At 46.8% G+C, this 18,375-nt stretch overlaps 1 protein-coding gene across 4 annotated transcripts in view; it reads right to left on the reverse strand.

Annotated features, from left to right (window-relative positions):
• The window catches only part of pag1 (phosphoprotein membrane anchor with glycosphingolipid microdomains 1), a 113,075-nt gene that overhangs the window by 11,375 nt on the left and 83,325 nt on the right, over positions 1-18,375 (reverse strand). For all 4 annotated transcript variants that reach the window (XM_078398209.1, XM_078398207.1, XM_078398210.1 and 1 more), the window contains exons 3-5: positions 11,624-11,657; positions 9,850-9,940; positions 8,205-8,704 (exon numbers count right to left, since the gene is read on the reverse strand). In XM_078398209.1, the coding sequence (XP_078254335.1) occupies positions 8,205-8,704; positions 9,850-9,940; positions 11,624-11,657 (625 nt within the window). The remainder of the gene's footprint in view (positions 1-8,204; positions 8,705-9,849; positions 9,941-11,623; positions 11,658-18,375) is intronic.

Here is an 18,375-nt window from a genome sequence, read left to right on the forward strand (position 1 = left end):
TGTAGCTCAGGCCCTTGAGTCCTGGCAACATCTTCATAAATTAGAATACAACAATCCAAATGCAGCATCACCAATTCTACCACAGTAACATTAAATCCAAACTTCCATACTCGATGATGAAGGACAATGTTCCAGAAGCTTTCTTCACCACTCTCTCTCCACCTATGACACTACTTTCAGGGACTATGTACCTTTACTCCTAGATTCTTCTGCTCTACAATACTCCTTAGGGGCCTACTATCCACAGTATGCCTTCCTACAATGCAAATTGTAACACCTCCCACTTATTCTGCCAGCAATGATTCTCTATCAGGAACGTACACTCAGGAATATCTACTTTGTTAACATATAACGTTAAACGTTAAAAATAATGGCAGTTTTAATATGCAGTTTCATGCCATACATAGTGTTTAATACAAATTCTTTCACAAAATGCTGGAGTAACTCAGCAGGTCAGGCAGCATCTCAGGAGAGAAGGAATGGGTGACGTTTCGGGTCGAGACCCTTCTTCAGACTGATGTCAGGGGGGCGGGACAAAGGAAGGATATAGGTGGAGACAGGAAGACAATGGGAGAACTGGGAAGGGGGAGCTCTCCTGAGATGCTGCCTGACCTGCTGAGTTACTCCAGCATTTTGTGATTAAATACCTTCGATTTGTACCAGCATCTGCAGTTATTTTCTTTCATACAAATTCAAGTGCAGCCCATGCTGTCTCATAAGATCATGAGTGATAGGGGTAGAATTAGGCCATTCAGCCCATCAAGTCTACTCATCAGCCCATCAAGTCTACATAAAGTCTCACTTTAATACAGACACAAAATGTTGGAATAACTCAGTGGAACAGGCAGCATCTCTGGATAGAAGGAATGGGCGACGTTTCGGGTCGAGACCCTGACCCTTCTTCAGTGGCTTGGAGTCAGATCAATGCCTGAATCTTCTTTGGAATTACAAATTTCGTGACAGAAAAATATTTTGGCTCATTTACGAAATTATTAATGCTATAAGATTCGTCTGAAGTTTCAATTAAAATACTTTATTCTATTTGGCCACAAATATCCTAGAGAAAAGGCAATAAATAATAAATCTTAGAAGTTGAATGTAAATCAGTGAACCTGCAACTTAAACAGCACATATTTATGTACTAACGCCGTTGCAGAATTTGCTGACTCACTCACGATGGTGTCCGAACAACAAATTAATCAGGGGGAAAGCTGATATTATCCTCTCAATGCATTCTGGAGATAAACAGCACCATACATTTTGTATCTTAATGTATAGAACAACACAACCAAATTATATGGACTAATGCTTCGGAGGCTAGGACTGATGAAAACCGATATCAATCAAGAGCTGTTGTAATGCTCGTCTCTGGACAGAGCTAAAATAATTATCCAAAGGCATTGAAAGATAGCTCATTCAATCATGTTAAACCACTTTATTTTTTTCAACATAACAAGTCAGTTAATGTTTTCAATGACAGCCCTTCCTGCACTGTAAACCAGTGTGTCCTATTTAGATTAGAATTTAAGGCACCAAAGTATAAACACTTCAAAATGTACATGGGGTGAAAACAAATGGGGATAACTAGGGAGTATGTGGAGCATTCTCAACTGTACTCTCAAGGGATCCCTGTTCCGGGAATATATAGTGGCATGAACACTTTTCAGTCATTGAAAAGCAACCATTGTTTCCCCTCCACCACCATCGAAAGCCATGTCAACTCTTGTGTTGACTTGTTTCACTTCCCACATTTCTGTTCCGTTTCCATCCTCCATCCTCCTACTCAGACCAAGGATAGGAGTCCCTTGTCCTCGGTTACCATAATTTCCATGACTGTCATATCTCTTACACCTTTCGCATTTCAAAGGGGCTGTTACCCTCTGGTTCACACTTCATTCACGCCCACTCTCGAGGCACTTTCCCAAGCCATCACGCAGTTGCATTTCCTCCTTAGTCTGTCTTGTCCCTGGTTTCCCCCAAGCTCTTCTTCCAGGGAGGATGTAATACATTCATACTTAGTGTCCTGCATTCATGCTGGTTGCATTGTCTCCCATTCACTGGAGGAAACATGCAGAACAGGTGACCATTTGTGGAATGCATAGACATCTTTTGACTCCATACACTTCACAAGGGGGCACCTCCAGTTGCCAATCACTTTAATCGCTGACCCACTCTTCACTGTTGTTGGCCTTTCACACAAAGGCCAAAGCAAGCTTGAAGAATAGCATTTTACCTTTCAACTCTGCCTATTACTGCCCTCAGGACTTAACAACAAATTAAACAATTTTCAGATGAACTGCCTCTGAATCAATACACATAAGGAGTTCGCAACCTGAAACATTAGAACACAAAGTGATGGAGTGACTCAGCAGGTTGGGCAGCATCTCTGGAGGACATGGATAGGCAACTTTTCAGGTTTGTCAAGTCAAGTCAAGTCAAGTCAAGTCAAATTTATTTGTCACATACACATACTCGATGTGCAGTGAAATGAAAGTGGCAATGCCTGCAGGTTGTGCACAAAAATAATTACAGTTACAGCATATAAATAAAGTTAATAAGTTACTAAACATAGCACAAAAAGTGTCGACAAAAATTTAGTCTCTGGGGTTATCAAAGTTGACAGTCCTGATGGCCTGTGGGAAGAAGCTCCGTCTCATCCTCTCCGTTTTCACAGCGTGACAGCGGAGGCGTTTGCATGACCGTAGCATCTGGAACAGTCCGTTACTGGGGTGGCAGGGGTCCCTCATGATCTTGCTTGCTCTGGATCTGCACCTCCTGATGTATAGGTCCTGAAGGGGGACGAGTGTAGTTCCCATGGTGCGTTCTGCCAAACGCACTACTCTCTGCAGGGCCATCCTGTCCTGGGCAGAGCTGTTCCCAAACCAGACTGTAATGTTGCCGGACAGGATGCTCTCTACAGCCCCAGAGTAGAAGCAATGAAGGATCCTCAGCGACACTCTGAATTTCCTCAGTTGTCTAAGGTGGTAAAGGCGCTGCTTAGCCTTACCCACCAGTGCGGCAATGTGCGTTGCCCACGTCAGATCCTCTGCGATGCGGACTCCCAAGTATTTGAAACTGCTCACCCTATCCACAATAGACCCATTTATCTCCAGTGGCGTGTACGTCCTTGGATGTTTAGCCCTTCTGAAGTCCACAATCAGCTCCTTTGTTTTAGTGACATTCAAGAGGAGGCTATTGTCCTGACACCAGAGTGCCAGATCAGCCACCTCCTCCCGGTAGGCCTTCTCATCGTTGTTGGAGATCCGGCCCACCACCACAGTGTCATCAGCAAACTTGATGATGGAGTTTGAGCTGAACCTGGCCCTACAGTCATGTGTGTACAGGGAGTACAGTAGGGGGCTAAGGACGCAGCCCTGGGGGGATCCTATGTTCAGGGTGAGGGAGCTAGATGTGTGTTCCCCCATCCTGACCACTTGGGGCCTGGCAGTGAGAAAGTCCAGGACCCAGGCACACAGAGGGGTGCTAAGCCCCAGTTCCAGCAGCTTCTCAACCAGTCTGCTGGGGACTATTGTGTTGAATGCTGAACTAAAGTCAATGAACAGCATCCTCACATAGCCCCCCTGGCTGTCCAGATGAGAGAGCGGTGTGTAGAACCTGGGAGACCGCATCATCCGTGGACCTGTTCGGACGGTATGCGAACTGTAGTGGGTCCATGTTGCGAGGAAGGAGACCCTGCTTCAGACCTTGACTTACTCCAGCATTTTTGTATTCTATGCAAGATTTCAGCATCTGCAGTTACTTTTAGCCCCAACTGGAAACATTAACTGTTTTGCTCTCCACAGATAGTACCTGGCTTCCTGATCATTGCCAACATTCTTTTAGGCCAAATGTCAAGCATCTGCAATGTTTTGAACCATCCCAGCTCTAGCACCTCTTTCCTTTACTCTCCATTTGTTCTTTACCTTCCACTTAAATCTTTTCCAGTCGGACCATCTGCGATTAACACGCTTACACCCATTGATTGTCAACTGGCACCATCGTCACCCGTGTCATTCATTCTCTCCTGTTCTCCATATACCTCCTTCAAAGGCACTTCTTTAGTTCTCCCCATCCCTCTCCTGCAACTTAACACCAAACCCTTGCTTTTTCTCAGACCTGATGCAGGAACATGGGCCCAAAACAATAGCAGGGATTCTCTCTCCACAGGTTTTGCTTGACATGCTGAGTATTTTCAGTGTTTTGCTTTTATTTATGAAAGCTTACCCGATGAAACACATGCAACACTAAACTGAAATAAACCGCAGCTCCAAATATTTTAATTTAGGATGTCAGTTTTAAGAGCCACATGCTCAAAAACAATAGATCATACAATAGGTTGTGTAGGAAAATAACTGCAGATGCTGGTACAAATCGAAGTTATTTATTCACAAAATGCTGGAGTAACTCAGCAGGTCAGGCAGCATCTCAGGAGAGATTCAGGTGATGTTTCGGGTCGAGACCCTTCTTCAGACCAATAAGTTGTTTCATAAATAAATTCAGACCAATAAATACAATGTTGTCATTATTACTTAATATTGAACATGTTCGCACCACAAAAAAAAAATTGTCAAACAAACAAGGAAATCTCTTTTTTTAAAGCATTTCTACCAAACCAGAGGAAATTTTGGAGCTCCCCAATGGAAACCTTTAAATAATCTTAGCCCTTAACTTGGCTTCACTTTTAGTAGGTTTATGCATGACAATTTCACAGCTTAAGTTCTTTATTTACAGTGTTTCACTTGTAAGATTCAACGCGATACTATTACTATCATGGAGGAAACAAAGTTGCAAGATGTATACATGAAAGCAAAGTGCATGTAACTATAGTAAATGCTAATAAAGGAAATTTATAGGGATTATTCTTAATCACTCTAATGGCGGACAGCTACTTGCCCAGGTTTGCCGACCAGTTATCAATGGCCAAGATTACAGGACCAAGTTCTTGCTGCAAAACATTTTTATCCAGATGGGAGAGCCAAGTGGATTGCAGGCTCGGATGGACAGATGAGGCAATTGGACAAAAGAGCTGAAGGTAAACACATTTAGAAAACCAACAGCCAACTCTACAATGTTATTTGGGAGCCAGCCAAAAGGCACATTATAGCAAGATACACATCTCAGGAGAAATAGAATGGGCCCATTAGAGGCTGAGAAGAAGCTCTCCAATATTGTTTGAAAACCCTTTAAGTCCATTACTGGAATTGAGTAGTTATTTATGTGATAAATTGATGGAAAGACTGTCTCTTGCGATTTTGAACACAGGGCTGAATTTTGTTTTTCACTTTGGTTTATAGTATTATAAAATAAAATCAAAACCCGGCATGCTCATGAAACCGAATGCTATTCTCCACAGAAAACACATCCAAAGGTCCTGCAATGAAAGAGGCATGATGAATGAAAGGTAACATTTTCACTGAAATGAGTGCGTGCGAGTGAGTGCATTGAAATACCTGTACAATTTTGGAAAGATAATTTCAGTGTAATTCTGGAGTTAGATTCTTTGGATCACAAGGTGCAACTCTAGTTCAGTGTGCAGTGGCGTTGGATCTCACTTCAGTGGTCACCTTATAAACAAACTTCCCATTTGTGCAGTCCATTGAGATTTTACTGGGCAGGGGTGGAGGTGTGAGCATGCACATGAAACCATTGAAGGTGGCATGAGTGGTTGAGAAAGCAATTTAAAACAAATCAGGAAAGAGACACTACTTTTACTGTTGCCTAGGTCAGAAACTATATGAAAAATACTAAGGGTCCCAATAACTAGTGGATTCAATGACAGGTGAGATTGGTGGGCATTCAATGGAGAAGCTATTGTTTTTCTCTTTCGAGACAAGGTGGTTGAGAGAGACATTAACACCGCTGTTGAAAATCACAAAGATTCAAGGCAGATAGACACAAAAGGCTGGAGTAACTCAGCGGGACAGGCAGCATCTATGGATAGATGGCATGGCTGACGTTTCAGGTCGAGTCCCTTCTTCACACTGAGAGTCAGGGGAGAGGGATACATAGAGATATGGAAGGGTAAGGTATTGAAAATGAGAAATCAAAGAGAGACCTTTGTCCTACACAAGAGTCAAAGCAGCGCGGGAGAGCAGAAACTGCCCTCAAAAGGCAAGAGGGATCAAAATTTGAGTGCTGTAGAAAAAGTCATGAGCAGTCATGTTCTAGAATTCAGTGGATAAGTGATGGAACTAGATTTAATTGCCAAGTTTAAAAGTGAATTGGATAGATATCTGGGAGAAAATCAAGAGTGGATAAATGGCTGGAGGAAAAGGAAAACCAAAATGGATAAATACAAAATATTGTTTGTAATGTTTTCTTCTGTATAACTTCTCAGATCACAAATGAAACTATTGTTTCTAGCATAAATGAATTAAGGCAATAATGTTGGCCTGCAAGAACAGGATCAAATGAAAAATATTTAGAGGCTGTTTTTCCATTTTATTCTTGTTAGCAAATATTAATTAGCACAATTTTAAAGAAAACTCCCTTTTGGCATTAATCATATTTTCTCTGCTGATTGCAGTGATTCTTGTTATCTTTCTTTTTAAACTAAAGTCATTCAACACTCTGATCAAATTTAATTCAAATTTTATTTGAGACATTACTCACTTTGCAACCAAAGATAAACAGGTGGTTAGAATGATAAATTCTGAACAACTAATTTCTAATGAAGAGCTGTTGCAGTCTCCTTTGAAACAGATTCGAGTCTAACACGATCTCGGAATTCCCTGAAAATTAGAAGTGATAACGCAATTGTAGACTTGATGGGCCGAATGGCCTAATTTAGCTCCACTCCCTTATGAATTTATTACCAATTTGTATACATCCAGTTTGGGTACATCCAATTTGTATACATCCAGCTTGGGCAATTCCAAATCATACTATGGACAAGTGATAAGGTGGTCAAAAAGGCTTTTGGCACGTTGGCCTTCATCAGTCAGAATACTGAGTATAGAAGTTGGGATGTCATGTTGCAGTTGTATAAGACATTGGTGAAACCGCATTTAGAGTATTGTGCTCAGTTCTGGGCACCATGTTATAGGAAAGATATTGTAAGTTTGAAAGGGTTCAGAGAAGATTTACGAAGATGTTGCCAGGACTGGAGGGTCTGAGCTATAGGGAGAGGTTGAGTAGGCTGGAGTGCAGGAGGATGTGGGGTGATCATATTGAGGTGTATAAAATCATGAGTGGAATAGATCGGGTAGATGAACTGAATCTCTTGCCCAGTGGACACAAGTTCAAGGTGAAGGGGAAAAGATTTAATAGGAATCGGAGGGGTAACATTTTCACACAAAGAGTGGTGGGTGTATGAAACAAGCTGCCAGAGGAGGTAGTTGAGGCTGGGACTATCCCAACGTTTAAGAAACAGTTAGACAGGTACATGGATAGGACAAGTTTGGAGCAAGTTTTGCAGGGCCCTAGTGAGACCGCACCTGGAGTACTGTGTGCAGTTTTGGTCTCCAAATTTGAGGAAGGATATTCTTGCTATTGAGGGTGTGCAGCGTAGGTTTACTAGGTTAATTCCCGGAATGGCGGGACTGTCATATGTTGAAAGACAGGAGCGACTAGGCTTGTATACTGGAATTTAGAAGGATGAGAGGAGATCTTATCGAAACGTATAAGATTATTAAGGGGTTGGACACGTTAGACGCAGGAAACATGTTCCCAATGTTGGGGGAGTCCAGAACAAGGGGCCACAGTTTAAGAATAAGGGGTAGGCCATTTAGAACTGAGATGAGGAAAAGCTTTTTCAGTCAGTGAGTTGTGAATCTGTGGAATTCTCTGCCTCAGAAGGCATTGGAGGCCAATTCTCTGAATGCATTCAAGAGAGATCTAGATAGAGCTCTTAAGGATAGCGGAATCAGGGGGTATGGGGAGAAGGCAGGAATGGGGTACTGATTGAGAATGATCAGCCATGATCGCATTGAATGGCGGTGCTGGCTCAAAAGGCCGAATGGCCTCCTCCTGCACCTATTGTCTATTGTCTATAATATGGTCCAGGTGCAGGCAGGTGGAACTAGTGTAGCTGGGACATGTTGGCCGGTGTGAACAAGTTGGGCCAAAGGGCCTGTTTCCATACTGTATCACTCTTTGACTCGATGACTCTAAGTGACAGTTTATAAGACCCGCCTGCCAAAATATTGGGAGTTTCTGAAATAAGAGGTTTCACTGAATTACAAACAATAAGCAAGGTGGCTCACCTCTGTGTTTTCATCCAGCTGTTTTATCGGAAGTGGTGGAGGATCATCTTCAATAATCAATCTCTGTTCTGTGGAGATACTGCGATTCATTTTCACCTTGCTTACTGTTGCATATGCTGCAGCCCCGTCAGCATTCTCATGATTGTGATCGTGTTCTGGGATATTCAAATCCGTGCTGTCTGCCTGACCATATATTTCATTGGTCACACTGCCGGACTCCTCTTTCAGCTCTTTCACAGTTTCATAGAGAGAGTCTTCGATGATTATGTCCTGCGACGAGCTGACCTTTAGCACCTCATAGGTGTTACACACTCCATGCAAGATCTTGGCTTCATTCACTTCTGCAGGTTCTGTGCTCGGCAATGGACCATTGCTGGGTATTTGAGGCAGTTCTCTACTCTGTGGACATTTTGACGATTTACTCTGTGTATCTTGGTCTGCTTCAACTGGAAGCAAAGCATCTTCAGAGGAATTAATAATTGTGCTCTGATCTGAAAGAACTATGAAAGTGAAATCATATAGCGTCATGTCTATTTTCAAAACGATTGTCATTAAGAATTTACTTTTTTTTCTCCAAATGAAAAAGAATTTGATAGTCAACAAACCTGCCCAGATTGATGAGAATGGACAATAACTAATCCTTACACTAAAGAAAAACTTTAATATTGGACAATGAGAAGGATAAAAGAATTACCCAAAATGGCGGCACTGCCCTAGCAACTGCGGCTTACCTGCGGTCCGTTTGTCTTTGTGTTTTGTTGTTTTTTTTGTCTTAATTGTAGATGTGATGTCGTGTTTTTGTGTTTGAGTACCATGTGTGTGTGTGGGGTGGAGGGGGGGAACTGTAAAATTGTAAATTTGTCCCTTCCGAACGGAGACCCGACCTTTGTTTTCTGGATCGGGTCTCCGTTCCTGCTGTGGCCTACCATCGGCCCAACTCCTGGAGCTGGCGGCCTCCAGGGCTCTGGTTCGCAGAGCCCACGGACCGGACTCACCATCAGCGGAGCCGACCGGACTCACCATCAGCGGAGCCGACCGTCCTCGGAGGCTGCGGGAGCGGCTGTGACTCGCCTTAGGCTCGGGCCGCGTGGATGCCGACATCGGGAGCTCCGGCAGCGACAGCGTGTTCGCCCGCCCCGGATCGCGGGGCTTGGGTCGGCCCGCCGCGGACATTTCACCGTCCGGCGCGGCCTGGAACGTGGCAACGACAACAGCCTGACTGCGGGAGAAGACGGCAGGGGAAGGGAAAAGACATTCTGGCCTTCCATCACAGTGAGGAGGGGACTGGAGGAGACTCACTGTGATGGATGTTTCTTTTTTTTGTGTGTTGGTTGGGGTTGTGTAATCTGCTTATTTTATTGCTTTTATTGTTGGACTGTGGGTGACTAAATTTCGTCAAAAAAACTTGTTTTTTGGATGACAAATAAAGATATCTTGAATCTTGAATCTTGAATCAATGTTGATTAAAACAGAATGAAATGTTGATGATTTTCACACATGGAGCAGTTATCAACTTAGAAACTGTCGAGAATCTCCTCACTACAAACCACTTAAATAAAAAAAAATCCAATATGTCCATGTACATCTACAATTTCTTCTTCTAACTGATGTTACTTTAGATTGTACATGCTAATTGCAACCTTACCATCTCCATTTGTAAGGCTCTCGGTGTGGCCATTTGCTGGTAGCTCATTTCTGGAGATCGATGGGAAACTGTTGGTCTCCTTATCTGAAAGCTGAAAAACATTTGGCCAATCATTGTTGGTGATAAATGCATTAATACTCTATTAAAATGCGACTGCTTCACATGAACAGAATTAAACGAGTTCCACTTTCCCTTAGAAGCTTTAATACTCAAGTGTTTTCAAGCTGCCTTTAAAGGAAAAAAAACAACATGCACTTCATAAATATACTGGTTGACTTCCAGATAAGGGATGCATTCGTGAACGATTTTGGGTCATATAAATAAAATTATACTGCTTTGTGGTACAGTCAGCAAATCAGATTTTACAAGTTTACATAGCCCTGGAAATTCATTATAGGCCAGAAGGCCAGAAAAATCTGGCAATATGCAGAGGTCAGTGACTAGTTTGGAGAAGAGTCTTTCATTAAAAGCAGTGTCACACCAGTGAACCAAGGCGATGGATACCACTAAATGATCACAAGGCCATGCGAGGAGTTTGTAAGAGTGCTCAAGGATCAGATTGTTAGATGCGGGTGTGGTTCTTGAGGAGTGGTGAGGGGAATAGACAATAGACAAAAGGTGCAGGAGGAGGCCATTCGGGCCATTCAATGTGATCATGGCTGATCATTCTCAATCAGTACCCCGTTCCTGCCTTCTCCCCATACCCCCTGACTCCGCTATCCTTAAGAGCTCTGTCTAGCTCTCTCTTGAATATCATGCCCGAGGAAAGTCATGCCTGAGGATCAGGTTCAGGAAGGTTCGCAGAGGGTAGCAACCCGATATCTCGTAGAGCAAGCAATTGGGGCAATCCTATAAAAAAAAATAATGGGGATCAGTTTGAATTATATTCTCAGTGGACTAGTTCAGGTTGCCTCCCTTTACGTTTCAGTGTGCTGTTGAAAGATTGTGCTGAAAATGCCAAATTACGTGCATGCTCTGTACAAGTAATACACAAGAACTCTATGTTGGGTTCACAACTGGTGCCGCAAACTGCATCTGCACAAAATGCAATTCACGAACTGCAAGGCTGAATTTGAGGAATTGTACGATATTGACTGTTGGAGCAGTGAAAGCGATTAAAACATAAACCCCATTTTCACAGATGTAATGCTGACAGAATTAAAAGCCTTCTAAAATGTTTCATCCACGGCCTCTTCCAGAGGGTAACTAATCATTTTGGAAACAAAATTAAACTTGGAGTATACTGATCTAAATGCCAAGACAAAGAACTTCACTAAGCTCCATTGACAATTAAAAAATTAAGATTTACAACGCAAAGGCAAGAGTTGGAAAATCCAAAGATGGATTGGATGATTAATCATTTTGTTTACTTTTTTAAAGTTTAACGATTGGCTCAAGAGATGGGCATAAAGTATAGGACAAATTGCCAGAGAGATTAGGACAATGTGTGCCAGCAAGATTAATTAAAAACAGAAAATGAATATAATTTATCATTAAATCTCAACATTTAATCATGTGGGTTTAGATTTTAATTGATGAAAAGAGGCACAATAAACCGTAACCGGACAGAGTAGAATCAATAAAATGGAAAAGCAGGGTTAATATGGGGGAGGGAGGGGTGAAAGAGATAGCACACCAAATAGAGTGAATGGACTCAATAGGCTCGGTTCCAAACATGAGAACAAAAAGATTAAATTTGAGATATTGGAGACATGGAGAAAAAGGGAGAGACATGATTGCATTAACAGAATACTGATGGTTGTGATGCACTTACCACACTCAATAAATTCACATCATCCTCTGGGGGTCTGTAAGTAGAAAGGAAAATTCATCATTACATCTTCAAATGTGTTTGAAAAAAAACATTTTTAATGTGTTTCCTTTGCCCTGTGATAGAAGTGATATGTGCATTGTGACGAAGGTAGACACAAAATGCTGGAGTAACTCAGCGGGTCAGGCAGCATCGTACAGCCCAGCAGTATGAATATCGATTTCTCTAATTTCAAGTAACCCTTGCTTCCCCTCTCTCTCCATCATCGTACACGTTTCACTGTTGTCCTGATCAGTTTCACTGCCTGTATAACTCGTTATCACCTACCACAGCCAACAATAGACCATTGTTGGCTCCACCTTTCCTCGATCACCGTTGGTTTTTGCATAATTTTCATTCATTCGTCCTATCTTCCTTCTATACCTCCCGTGTCCCTTTCCCCTGACTCTCGGTCTGAAGAAGGGTCTCAACCCGAAATGTCACCTATTCCTTTTCTCCAGAGATGCTGTCTGACTGGCTGAGTTATTCCACATTTTTGTGTCCATAATCTTTCCTTCTCTGCAAGAAGATTACAATGAGGTAGACTCAATTCAAATGGGTCACAAGATTACAAACTTCAGGCTCGGTCAGGATGGACAGCACTTCCAATCCAGAAACATTTGTTGAACTGCTGGGCTTTATTTGACCTTCGGACAGGCAAAGTGTTGGGACAACACAATTGCACATAAGCCCCCACACCCCTCTGTTGCCTGGGTGATGAGAGAAGGAAAGCAAAGTTCTGAGGTTTCTACTACTTTCCAAACAAACTCTACTCTTAGAGTAGAGAGAAAATATTTATTCTGTATTATTTATAACATCACACCGGTTCATTACTCAAAGGAAGTGTAGATCTTAATAGGGCAATAAATTATACAAGAAAGGTGGAGGGAGAGAAGGGCAATCTATTCCCTCTTAGTTGGCATGTGCATTGTTAAATATCTTTAAGGACACTATACCTTTGGTTTTATAGGATTTCTATTTTAACTAGTCATTCTTGGTTCTTGGGAAATTCATCAGGTAAAATGAATGAAGCCCGATTCAATATGCAAGTACCTTTATAGCATAGCTGGAGGCATTGAGAATAGCAGTACTTTCCTGCAGCCCACATTCCTTTCTAACCTCCATAATTCCCCCCAAAACAGCATCCACTGGGATCAATGAGCTTCCCGTGATTTTCAACACAGCCCCTTCCCCATTGTATTATTCCTGTACTTCTGACCTCTTAACTACACTCTTCTGTAAGAAAATAACTGCAGATGCTGGTACAAATCCAAGGTATTTATTCACAAAATGCTGGAGTAACTCAGCAGGTCAGGCAGCATCTCAGGAGAGAAGGAATGGGTGACGTTTCGGGTCGAGACCCTTCTTCAGACTTCAACTACACTCTTTTCATCCTCACAATATCCATTCCCAAGATTGGTTAAATGTATCTCATTTTTATACTGCATCAATAGACAATAGGTGCAGGAGGAGGCCATTCGGCCCTTCGAGCCAGCACCGCCATTCAATGTGATCATGGCTGATCATTCTCAATCAGTACCCCGTTCCTGCCTTCTCCCCATACCCCCTGACTCCGCTATCCTTAAGAGCTCTATCTAGCTCTCTCTTGAATGCATTCAGAGAATTGGCCTCCACTGCCTTCTGAGGCAGAGAATTCCACAGATTCACAACTCTCTGACTGAAAAAGTTTTTCCTCATCTCAGTTCTAAATGGCCTACCCCTTATTCTTAAACTGTGGCCCCTTGTTCTGGACTCCCCCAACATTGGGAACATGTTTCCTGCCTCTAACGTGTCCAACCCCTTAATAATCTTATTGTAGTGAGTCCAAAACGAGCGTTATTGTTCAAAGGTCTTTATTCGTAGCAAAACCGTAACAAGCTGCGCACTTACTTTGGACACCACTACTTAACTGCTTACATAATCTAATACATTTAGTTTGGCGCCAGACACAACTATACCTCACGCTCCCGCATCCCGTGACTCGTTAGCCCAACCGAGGGTTCGAGACCCCCCCGCTAATCCGTATGTCCCTACATGACCCCCCCCCAGAACCCTCGAAACCACACCTCACGGGTGCCCGGACCTCCCTCCCGGAACGCGTACGGAGGGGGGAAACCGATACCGCCAAAGTGACGGGAGGTGGGGAGACCGCCGCTGCCGGAGGCGATGGAGGGGCCACGGAAGCGGAGGGCGTAGGCGACGGAGAGCGCTTGATCGGGAACGGGGGCCCGGGCCCAACCATAGGCGGCGGGGGGCTGAGAGGTGGCAAACAAGGCGCCGCTGGCGGCACCAGGGGGGCGGCCATTGGCCGGCCCCTGCGCGGCGGCTGGGCCACCGACACAGGGAGGTCCTGGTCCAAATGGGCCGGCTTGAGCCGGGATACTGAAACGAGCTCCTGGCGATTACCCACCTGTAAGGTAAAAGTGACAGGCCCTCTCTTAAGTACCTGAAACGGGCCCTGATAAACCAGCTGAAGAGGGGGGCGGTGGGAATCTTTCCGCAGGAACACGAAATCACAGTCCCACAGGTCCAACGGGACGTGGACCGCCGCGCTTCCGTGCCAGGAGGTCGGGACAGGAGCCAGAGAACCCACCCGTGCCCGGAGGGAACCCAACACCGACGTAACGGGCGGCGGCAAGGCGGGGGCGGAAGGGAGGATGTCACCTGGTACCCGCAGGGGCGAATCGTAGACGAGCTCGGCCGAGGATGTGCCTAGCTCGGCCTTTGGGGCCGTACGAATGCCGAGGAGGACCCAAGGCAGCTGGTCAGCCCAAACGTGGCCGGTCAGTCGGGCACAGAGGGACGCTTTCAGCTGCCGATGGAAGTGCTCAACCATCCCGTTGGATTGGGGATGGTAGGCGGTGGTCTGCTGTAAGCGAGACCCATACAACTGTGCCAGCGCGGCCCAGAAGGAGGAGGTGAACTGGGCTCCCCGATCTGTGGTGATGATAGCCGGTACGCCGAAACGGGCCACCCAATGCAACGCCAGGGCCCGTGTACAGGAGGCCGCCGAGGTGTCCGACAATAGGAGCGCCTCCGGCCAACGTATAAACCGATCCACCACCGTCAGGAGATGAGTATAACCCCTGGAATAAGGCAATGGACCCACCAAATCCATGTGGATGTGGAAAAAACGGACTGGGGGAACCTCGAATCTCTGGTATGGGGGCTGGACATGGCGATGAACTTTGGAGGTTTGGCACGGAATACAGGCCCCTGCCCAGGCCGCCACCTGCTTCTGCAGGCTGTGCCAGACAAACCGGGCAGCCACCATGGCCGAAGTTGCCCTGATGGACGGATGTGCCAGGCCGTGAATGGCCTCAAACACCTTACGCCGCAGGGCAGCAGGCACCACCGGGCGAGGGCGTGAAAGGGAAACGTCACACCACAACTTGGTACCTGTGGGGCCATACGTCACCTGCTCCAAACGCAGTCCCGAGGCTGTGGAGGCGTACACCTCGGCCGTTTTTTCCAGGCGCTGAGCCTCCGCTAGCTCCTGGAAATCCACCTGTCCGCCTACCACGGCAACGGAGGGAATGGCCGGCCAGGACAGGGCATCAGCAACCGTATTGAGCCTACCCGCAATATGACGGACATCGGTGGTGAACTCCGAAATTAGGGTGAGGTGCCGCTGCTGGCGAGCTGACCACGGATCAGAAACCTTAGCAAAAGCGCATGTCAGAGGTTTGTGATCCGTGTAGGCCACGAAAGAACGGCCTTCCAAAAAAATAGTGGAAGTGGCGGACTGCTAAATAGAGGGCCAGGAGCTCCCTATCGAATGCACTATATTTGAGCTCGGCTCGCGAGAGCTGCCGGCTGAAAAACGGCAGGGGCTGCCATTGACCTTCGACCTGCTGCTCCAAAACCCCACCCACCACCACGTCTGAGGCGTCCACCGTCAGCGCCGTGGGGGCGGAGGAGCGCGGGTGCACCAGCATGGTGGCGTTGGCGAGGGCCTGTTTGACCGCGACAAAAGTCGTCTCTGCAGATGCGGACCATACCAACTCGGCGGGGTTACCCGCGAGGCATAGAAAAAGGGGGCGCATGACCCGAGCTGCTGCAGGCACGAACCGGTGATAAAAGTTCACCATGCCCACGAATTCCTGCAATCCCTTGATGGTAGTAGGACGCGGAAAAGAGCGGACCGCCTCCACCTTAGCTGGCAAAGGGGTGGCTCCGGCGATGTAACCCGGTGACCCAAAAAATCTACCACCGACAGGCCGAATTGGCATTTGTCCGGGTGCAGAATCAGGCCGTGGTCCTGCAGCCTCTGGAATATAGTGCGGAGGTGGACTAAGTGCTCCTGGACCGAACGGCTGGCAATCAAAATGTCATCGAGGTAAATGAACACGAACGGCAAACCTCGACCCACACGGTCCATGAGACGCTGAAATGCCTGAGCTGCGTTTTTAAGGCCGAAAGGCATGCGCAACCACTCAAACAACCCGAAAGGAGTAATGGTAGCCGTCTTTGGGATGTCCAGCGGATGGACCGGGATCTGATGATACCCCCGCACCAGATCGAAAAATTGTAGCCCCCTCTAGGCTAGCTGAGAAGTCCTGTATGTGCGGAATCGGGTAGCCGTCCAGCCGTGTTGCCGCGTTAAGTCGTCGGAAATCCCCACATGGTCTCCACCCCCCAGATGCCTTGGAAACCATATGCAAGGGGGAAGCCCACGGACTACTTGGAGGCCGCACAATTCCCAGCCTCTCCAAGTTCAAGAACTCCTCTCGAGCCATGGCCAGCTTTTCGGGTGGGAGGCGCCGTGCCCGGGCAAAAACCGGCGGGCCCTCGGTAGGAATGAAATGCACCACCCCATGCTTCTCGGAAGGTGCATCAAACCGCTGAACAAGGAGCTGCGGGAATTCCGCTAGGACCGCATCGAACTGACCGGGGGCTGTGATGGCCTGGATCGCTGAACTGGGTGGGGCGGCGCTTGGAGGGGCCGCAGGCCCCGTACTTCGGGGCCGTACATCGGCCGAGGGCTGCAGGCCGCTACCGTGGACGTCTACTACCAACGAAAACGCCCATAGGAAGTCCGCACCCAAAATGGCCTGGCCCACATCCGCCACGATGAAATTCCAACGGTAGGTCCTAGACCCAAAGGACAGGGACATCGTCCTCTTACCGTAAGTGCGGATGGCGCTACCGTTCACTGCAATAAGGGGCGGCCCCTTCCCCCCCGCTTGAACTTCACAGCCGTAGGGAGGCACAATACTCACAACCGCTCCCGTATCCACCAGAAACACGATCCCGGTCTCTTGGTCCGTCACGTAGAGGCGGCGATTACGGCCAATCGAAACTGCCTCTACGTTAGATCGGCCCATGCATTTCCCGGAAACGTACACGGGGCTCTGCAACTTCGGGCGTCACTGCCCCACCGCCGATGGAAGAAACACCGGCCGCTTTTATTCTGCCGTGCTGGTTATGCCCGCGACCAATAAACATGTTCTGCAGCCCCTTCTTGCCTGGCAGACTGTGAAATAGCGGCCGAGCCGTCGCTCTCCCGGCCACTCCCCCGACTGCCGCTGGGCCTTGAGACACGATTGACCGAGTCGTCCCGGGTGTTCCGCTCCCTGACGAGCACGTCGGCTTTCTCGGCGAACGTTCCCGGGTCGTCAAACGAGACGTCGGCCAACACCAGCCTGACGTCCTGGGGTAGCTTCTCTCGAAATGCCGCCTCGAAAACCATGCACGGCTGATGGTCGCCCACCAAGGTCAGCATTTCCGTCATCAACTCGGACGGCAGCCGCTGCCCCAACGCTGATGGAGCAGCTTCAGAGCCCGCTGGTTCTGGCTCCAGCCGAATTTCTTCAGTAGGAGCTTCTTGAGCCCCGCGTACTGCTCCGTTTGGGGTGGACTGGTCAGATATTGACTGACCCTCGCAGCCACCTCCGCCTGCAGACAGCTCACCAGGTGGTGGTACTTCTCCTGTTCGCTCTCCACCTTTTTTATATGGGACTGCGACTCCGCCTGTACAAACCACAGGTGCGGCTGATGGGCCCAGAACGGCGGTAGGTGAACTTCGCCCGAGCTCGCTCACACTTGCGACATTCTGCGTGTTCTTACGTTCGGGTCACCAATGTAGTGAGTCCAAAACGAGCATTATTGTTCAAAGGTCTTTATTCGTAGCAAAACCGTAACAAGCTGCGCACTTACTTTGGACACCACTACTTAACTGCTTACATAATCTAATCTAATCTCTTGAGTTTGGCGCCAGACACAACTATACCTCGCACTCCCGCATCCCGTGACTCGTTAGCCCAACCGAGGGTTCGAGACCCCCCCGCTAATCCGTATGTCCCTACATTATATCCTTTTCTGGAACATTGGATCTTGTCGAGAGCAGACAGCATCAGAAACCCATTGAACACACCCATCTACCTCATGGAATTTGCAACTCTGCTCACTGTCTTAAGGGCCCGACCGAAAGCAGCCACTTACCTAAAATAGTGTGGGAAAAGCACTGGTCCGCAGGTAAGATCAAAGCAATGTGATTCCAAGCCCTCATCTCCCACTTCTCCCCAACCCATCCCACCCCCCCCCCCCTTCTTCCCCCCAACGTACTCCTGACAAAATTAAAATATTGAAAACAAGATGAATAAACTTAAAGCCTGACTCACCTTCTTTAGGGAACTGGGAGACTGTGTCACAGAGACACGGCTCACACCTGCTTCACCTGTCTGTGCCATGCAACTCAAAGGCTTCTCGCTTCA

The sequence above is a fragment of the Rhinoraja longicauda genome, chromosome 4 (genome assembly GCF_053455715.1).
Source record: "Rhinoraja longicauda isolate Sanriku21f chromosome 4, sRhiLon1.1, whole genome shotgun sequence".
In the NCBI taxonomy this organism is placed as follows: Eukaryota; Metazoa; Chordata; class Chondrichthyes; order Rajiformes; family Arhynchobatidae; genus Rhinoraja; species Rhinoraja longicauda.